Source organism: Glycine soja, chromosome 12 (assembly GCF_004193775.1).
Source record: "Glycine soja cultivar W05 chromosome 12, ASM419377v2, whole genome shotgun sequence".
Lineage (NCBI taxonomy): Eukaryota > Viridiplantae > Streptophyta > Magnoliopsida > Fabales > Fabaceae > Glycine > Glycine soja.
In genome coordinates this window covers 40,977,794-40,985,987 of record NC_041013.1, presented here as the reverse complement: position 1 = coordinate 40,985,987, position 8,194 = coordinate 40,977,794, and the positions used below count along the sequence as shown (strand labels likewise).

Here is an 8,194-nt window from a genome sequence, read left to right as displayed (position 1 = left end):
AAATATTTTCTTACCGGTCATGCTTTGGCTTTCATCTGAGTATAAACTAGCTTGATAGCTTCTTTAAATTTCCCCAGTGAAGATATCAGCAAATATAGAATTCGATGACAATCATGATGAAATCAACATGAACTAAATTACTTCCTTAGCTTCACACAACGAGCTACTGGGCTGGGAAAATGATTATGAATTCAAGCAGTTGAAAACTTAAGACCAAACAAATGGAGCTTTAGTAATTCAATTTTTCAAAATTGGATAGCTTATACATAAGGATATATAAAGCATGAAGAATGGAAGGAAAATCAAATTCTTATTATAAAAACCTGCAATTTACACTATATATGTAATTTACAAGAGGAGCGTGCATAAACACACTTTCCCCCCTTCCCTTCTCTTAATATAATTTTGAGATAAATATCGCTGTCATTAAAAAATGTATCTAGCTGTGTAATTGGAAAAAGAATTTGTAATTGACTATGAATCATCCTAATTTTACTTTGCATGAGCTATCTCACCAGACTTGTACATTCTTGCTCGTCTTGAATATTCTTGGATCTTTCGATCACGCTCTTTGAGCATCTGATCCATGTTGTTTGATGAAAGCAGTAATGGACCAGAGAGGTGGTAGATATTGTTTCCCATGGATCCATGCCCATCCTGAAATAGGGACCAGCATCAATAACCAGCAAAACCTTAAGATAAATAATAAATGCATACAAATTACGAAAATGTGGCAAACTAGGGACACAAAAAGCAAGATTTTGTCGTTGTTGATGGCTAACAAAGCCATTCACTAACATATGCTGACAATCACGAAAGCAGAAAGACGATAGAAATTGGAAGGAAACGATACTAATAGACAAAACTAACCTGAATTAATGTTTCAGTTGAAAATTTTCCATTTTCGATTTGCCTGGGATCAATTGTCTGAGAATGGCGTTTTTTATCATGCCTTCTTCTTGACTCTGATCCATTAGTTGACTCCTGTACTTGAATTGTTTCTCGGGGCTTCAACGGAACTGGATTTTCTTTTTGATCTCCAGACAATGAGGTCCTAGATGCCACTAACCCAGATAGTTTTGGTAGGTTGACTTTGCTTGAAACATGAGGCCGCCCACCAGCTTCCCTTCCAGCCATTTCATAGCCATAACCTGGAACCAATGGACCTGAATGCAAAGGCCTCTGATAAAGAGGGCCGGAGAAATAATTTAGTGTTTCTTTATGATCTTCTGACTGCTTTTGTGGAAAAACCAAATGTCCAAACGCAGGTTCTCTGTGAGGGTTGAAGAATTCATTCCGGCTCCTTGAGTTTGGAAGGCGTTTCCCTTGCTGCGTCAAATAAAATTATGATATACTGAGATGAAAAAGAGACAGGGATGCAAAGCAGTAGACAAGGCAAAAGGGAAAAAATGTACGCATTTTCTTTCGCCCTATTCAACTAAGTAAATAAAAAAGGAATCTCAATTATGGTTAGCAAAGAAGCAGTTAAACTACTGAAACTAGAGGGACCTTTGGTGAATGCAAGTTAGGGACTTCTGGTGAATGCTGGAATTGAATAAGGAGTGGATCCAGACTTCTTGAAACATCTGGAGCAGTGTATTGCTTTCTAGGGGGATTTTCCCTATGTTGAGTCAATTAAAATTGATCTTTCTTTGTTTCAAAAAAAAAAATTGATCTTTCTTCAGCTTTTGGTACCAGCTCTAATAAAATTCTAACACACAGTTTCTTTATTTTATTATTCTCCTCTGCACCTTATTTTTAAATATCAAGAAGTCCCATTTGACTCAAAAATCAGTTGAGTGGTTTGTGTTCTAAAATCATCATAATATAGTTAGCAGGGGCTAGGTCTGTAGATTATACTCCAAGAGCACTGAAAAGCATATGATTAAACCTTTACAGAATAAACATTAACAAACTGATCTATAACTATAAGTTGAATCAAAAGACATAAAAATCTTCCAGATTTTTCTTTTTCTTGTCCCCCAATTTCATAGTCATTAGATGTAGACTATTTTGTATAAGTTATAACACAATGCCCAAATTCAATGAAGAAGATGAATAAGGAGAAACTGGTTTTAATCTTGCTTGGATTACCTGCATTGATATGTGAGAGTCAGCATTGTCTTTGGATAATATAAATGTCTGAGGTTCTTTCTCTTGTCGACCTCCTGGTCTAAATTTTTGCTCCTTTCCTCCATCAGCTCCGTGCCTAAGATGATAAACAAAAATCTATACTTGTTAACAATATAGTCTTAGGTAACAAGTAAAGCTGCCTCTATCACAAATGGATGAAGCCACTGGAGCAGAAAGCAAATTCAACATTAATCATGAAACACATTTGTAGTTGCATGCCTATAAAGCATAAGAAATCAAATATATGCATAGTTCTTGTGTCATGTAAAGTGTGAGAGTGTGACCAATGATGTTGCTTCTGTTCAAGTCAAAGATTTAAACATTCAAATTTAACAACCAATACAAATCAACTTGATTACCTGAGAAAAGTTAAAATCATGCCACATAATATTAGTTTTTGAACATAATATAACTCAAATTGTCTTTGCCTCAACATTACTTATATATATATATATCATCCTACAACAGGTACCTTGATGCTTCTTTCCACAATTTAGTGTCAATCTCTTTGCTGGGAGGATATTTTGGTAAACTTGATGGATCACAAGGAAGGGGTTCCGATGAAAAGAACTGTCAATAAATGGGGGAAATATCAAAATGGAGAATCAAGGACCTCCTAGAAGGTTAGAAAGGAAACGAGTTCTGATAAAAGCATTGCATAAGAAATTTGATTATTATTTTCTACTCAAAGGTACATAAAGGCAAGAACGTTAGAAAGGAAACGAGTTCCTTCAATATATTGAATAGAAGCATTGCATAAGAAATTTGATTATTATTTTCTACTCAGTAAGGTACATAAAGGCAGGAAACAGAAAAAAGTGCTTCATGATCACAAGCACACACATTAAGCTGAGAAAATGGTACTCAAATCTCACACATGACACAGAGAGTATAAGTAAATTGTAGAAGGATGAAATCCAATCTCAACCGGATTACATAAGTAGTCCACTAGTTGTAAACATAAAACCACTTACCTCACTCTTCAGGGCTGTAGTTGCTGTTCCTCGAAGTGTGGGATCTAAAGAAAGTAGGGTTTCAATAAGCCTTGTGGCAGCAGATGGGCATTCTTTAAATGTTTCAGCAACACACTGCCTATAATGGTGGGGAGGCCTGAATACTGTTGAATGTGGCGTCCGCAGCTTACGCCAATAATCCTCAGATGGTGAGCCACAAAGTTTAAATATCCTATGCAATTGTTCAACCTAAAATGAAAAAAAGTTAAACTTCAGGTACCTAACTCTATAACTGTACAATATCAATTTGAGAATTTTGACAATCAGTCTAAGCTGGAATATATTGCTTTGGAAATTGAAATTCTGCATATCATTGAAGAGACCACTTGAAAAATCCAAGTGAAAGTAAAAGTTTAAGGCATTTATGGTGAGTAAATGAAGAAAACTAGATTCTGAAGTAGCATACCTCTGTTTTTCCAGGTAATATAGGTCTGCCACAATATAGTTCCCCCAGTATGCAACCAGTGCTCCACAAATCCACAGCAACTCCATAATTAGATGCTCCAAGTAAAAGTTCTGGTGGTCTATACCACAGAGTTACTACACGGCTGGTCAATGGAACCTTGTGATGGGGGTCAATAAAATTTGCCAGACCAAAATCGGCAATCTTTAAGATGCCATTATTGTCAATGAGAAGATTTGAGCCCTTTATGTCGCGGTGGAGGACACCACGACTATGACAATGATCCAATCCACTAAGAAGCTGCTGCATGTAGCATTTAACCTGATATATAAGAAACACCACTTAGAGTTTTAGACATCTAAGCATATTCGAGAGCAAGGAAGTTATTTCAAAAAGAATTCACATAGCTAATAAGGAGAAATGTTTCCCACCATTAACTCTGACATCAGTATACAGAAGTGTCAATGCCCAATTATCCAAAAAGCTTAAGCTATAAGGCAAAGGTTCATTACTGGTTTTATAATTACATCTTTAACATGCGTGAATTAAGGACAATGCACAGGCCCGATTTTACCATGTGTGGAAATTCAATTTTTCAGTTTAGAAGAACATGGGGAGAAAAGATCAAATTTCTAGCAACTTTGTTTAGAAAGCTTTGTTACCATGTCAATGACCAATTATACCTAAAGCTCAAGTTGTCATGTGAAGGCCAACGAATGGTTTTATTACATTTTAACAAGAAGAATCTTGACTCCATGTAAAACAGAAGAACGTAAGAATAAAAAGATATTTTCACTACCTGTGGTTCAGAAAAATTAATGCTAGGACTTGATGCAAGTCCTGTAAGATCGTGTTCCATGTATTCAAAAACAAGGTACAAGCTCCGAGATGTCTGCGATGTTATCAAGCCTTCCAACTTTATTACATTTGGATGGTCAAGCCTACGCAGAACAAGGATTTCCCTTGCCATAAACTTGACACTCTCAGCATCACAATTATCAAAGCGTACCCTCTTCAATGCAACGATCTTTTGGTCAGTCAAATCACGAGCCTTATACACAGTACTGTAGGTTCCTTGGCCAATCTGCATGGTAAAATGCCATTACATCACAATCAGCAACATTAATGCATTCACATGATGGAAGTAATAATCAGTTAACTACACAACAGTTGAACTATAATGCAATCACAAACTAAGCAGCCAAGGTGGTAACTTACTTTATGAAACCTCTCAAAAGTATCCGCCTTCCGTGGTATCCACCCTTGGATAGCTTCACCAGCAACAGAAGAAAGCCAAGTTGGCCACCCTGCTACAACTTGCTCTCCTTCTAAAGCCTTTGGAACCCTTCCAACACCAGGATGATCAAGAACAGCCAATTCAGGTTTCTGCTTTTTCTTCCTCCCATTCTTATTATCACTCGACCGCATCGAACCACTGGATTCCTTGTCAATTAATGAAGCTTTCATATCAACACCATCCAAAACCTTGTCTTTCCCCCAAACTCCATCGACCCTTTTCTCCGAATTCGACGCGGAAACCTTCATCTTCGCGGTCGCCCTTTTGCTAGATGAAGTGAATTCCCTTGCCACACCTTCCCTGCTGTCTTCAACAGCTGCACTCTTGGAAGCTATGCACCCCATGTTGCAGCACAAAGCTATTATTCAAATTCAGCTATACAATATTATTATCCTACAATCAATAGCCACGATCACTATCCTCCACCTACAACTCCATCATGCAACTCACCAACTAATATCCATGCATCAATTTTTCGTCTCCCTCCAATAACAAACCTGGGAATTTCTCCTCCTTGAACCCTTCAAAACAAAAAATAAGAAAATCCACGCTTTCTCTGCCCTCTTTTGAAACTTTCAAACTGACCCAATTACAGAGTCAGCGATTCCAATCAAAGACGCAATTAAGAACCTTCCACTAACACCACCCCATTAAATTGTCAACATTCAAAAAAAGAGGGTGGTGGTGATCCTACCACTGGAATACAATGAATCATTAAATTGATCGACAAAAACTAATGGGTAAGGGGAAAAATTTATACTTGAGTTAGAATGGGATTAAGGGTAAGAACGGAATGGAATGGAATGGAATGGTTGGTGATAAGCTTAATAACAAAGAAAGTGTGGGTTTGGGTAAGGGTGAAATTTCAACGCGTATTCATAAATTAAAGATAAATATTATTTCCCTTACACGACGGCTTTTGCCGGCTAAGTTCAGTCAACAGACGCTTCTCTCTCTCTCTTCTCTGGGGCAAGAGTCTGCCATTGACGGTGTGGAAGGAAGAATTTTTCCCCTTTGACGGATTAGTTTTTTTAAAAAATATATATTATTTTTTTATGATAAAAATTAATAAAAATTTAATATATGTAAATTAGTTCATGAACTTTTTCATGATTTTATCTACCCATGTTTTTTAAGGAAACCAACTTAAAGTTTCAAAGAATTTCAACAAATTTTCAAAACATAAAAATCAACAAACAGTTGATAATATTTTAGCTTAGGGAGAAAAAACATGCAGCAAAGGATTGATAATATTTTAGTTTAGGGAGAAATTCACAAATTCAGTCATTTAAAAAAAATAATGAATATGTTAGATTTTTTATAATACAAAATAATTTTATACTTCCTTCCATTGAACTCATATATAATAAAAAAATAATTACTTTTTAAGAAAATTAATTGAAATAATTTAATTTTATTAATCTCAAGTAAAAATAAAGATATTTTTAAAATATTTTTCATTAAAATTTGATATCATGAATAAAATATAATTATAATTAAATTAAAAAATAAGAATAATATTATTAAATGAGAGTAAAATTAGTTATATATTTAAATCTAAGATACAAAATAAATTTTTTGATTATTATATAAGTTTAGAGAAAGTATTACCATTAAATATAAGTTTAGAGAAAGTGCTAAAATAATTTTTAAGGTAGTTATTTTAAATGTTAATAAATTTATCATGCATGATATAATTTTTATAAAAGTTAACAATTTATTATATATTATAATTTATAATTAAATAATAATATAAAATTATTTTATACAGTCAAAACATTATCATTAAATTTTTACTTCCATTGTTGTTTTTTATTATATGTTAGTTGTTATTACGTAGAAACCAGTAAATTTTCTTAATTCTCATGAAATAGTTGTAGAATTTTTTATTTTATCTTGTTTCGTTTCTACTTCACAATAAATATTTATTGATAAAATAATTGCAAATTAGGTAGAAAACAAAGTTATAATTAAAAAAAAGAGTAATTAATTTTATTTTAAACTTTAAATATAACAGATAATATAATTTTTTTAAAATTCAATAATTAAAAAGAAATGGAGGTAGTATAAAAATTACTTCTTTCATCAATTCATCAAGATTAAGAAAATTAGTTGATTTAATAAATAACATTAATTTTTTTTTAATTTATATATTTTCAATAATTATCCCTGATGTTACTGGGATGTACTTTTTTTTCAAATGTTTTTATTAATTGTCCAAAATCTATATATATTTTCAAAATAATTTTATTAATTTTAATTATTTTAATCTCTCATCATTAATATATTTATTATTTTATTTTTATTGGTTATGTATGTAAATAATCAAAGTAAGGTTTCCAAGAATCTCCTCTTACAAGATAAAGTTAGACTTTAAAGAGTTTAAAACATTAATGTATTCTACTCATTATTTATTGAACTAAAAATAAATTACTCATAATTAAAGATATTTATGTGACAACAATAGTTAATGTATAAGATATTTTAGATTTATTCTTTTAAAAAGGACTAAACTAAAATTTTAATTTGGTTCTTAGAAAAAAAAAGACCAAAGAGAAATGTTATGAAAATTTTTAATATATATCTTATCATATTAATATTACTTTCTCTCCGGTATATATTTCTCTATGATTTTCTCAATCCATAATAAATGGCTAGGGATATAATAGAAAAAATTTATAATACTGTATTGGTATTGTAAAATCACAATGAAAAATAATTTTGTTTGTTAAATGTAAAACAAAGACTAAATTACATATTTTAACATTCCATTATCAACATTTCATAAATTTTATCCTTAGCAAACTCATACAATGGCTAGTAATAGTCAATCCCACTTATTGGGGAGTTAACAAGTTCATACAATGGTTAGCAATAGAACTAGACACCATTTTTTCTCTTAAAACCTTTAACTTGTTAGGTTATTGATCACATCTCTTATAAAACTTCTATTAAGTCCATTTTTATTCAATGTGTGACTTGTTACTCACACTTGCACTTCAACAAACTTATCCTTAAGTGTAGGTGACTTTCACATGATATATTATCATTTAAATGAATTTTTTTTTGTCACAAGTATTCAATAGTAACACTAAAAGCTTAATCATTTTTGTCAATACTACATACACTCCCGCGACTATTAATAACTCATGTCAATAGGATATGTTGCCTAACCTCCTAGTTGATAGGGAAACTTTTGACATAAAAGATCATGTGAATTTATAACCAATTCTATGATACCTTAATATTATCACACAATTTTTTCAATATATCTTTTGTTAGGGAATACAAGGGATAAAATACATTATTAGAAAACTAAATCAGTCAACCTAACACCATATGTTATCC

At 32.4% G+C, this 8,194-nt stretch overlaps 1 protein-coding gene across 1 annotated transcript; it reads right to left on the bottom strand.

Annotated features, from left to right (window-relative positions):
• Nucleotides 1-291: 291 nt before the first annotated feature.
• Nucleotides 292-5,868, bottom strand: LOC114379290 (probable serine/threonine-protein kinase At1g54610). Its single transcript, XM_028337928.1, has 8 exons — nt 4,768-5,868; nt 4,349-4,633; nt 3,553-3,870; nt 3,108-3,335; nt 2,606-2,703; nt 2,095-2,209; nt 871-1,329; nt 292-657 (listed from the first exon to the last, which is right to left on the bottom strand). The coding sequence occupies exons 1-8, from the start codon at nt 5,188-5,190 to the stop codon at nt 493-495; spliced, it is 2,091 nt and encodes a 696-aa protein (XP_028193729.1). The 5' UTR covers nt 5,191-5,868; the 3' UTR covers nt 292-492.
• Between the last annotated feature and the right edge of the window lie 2,326 nt (nt 5,869-8,194).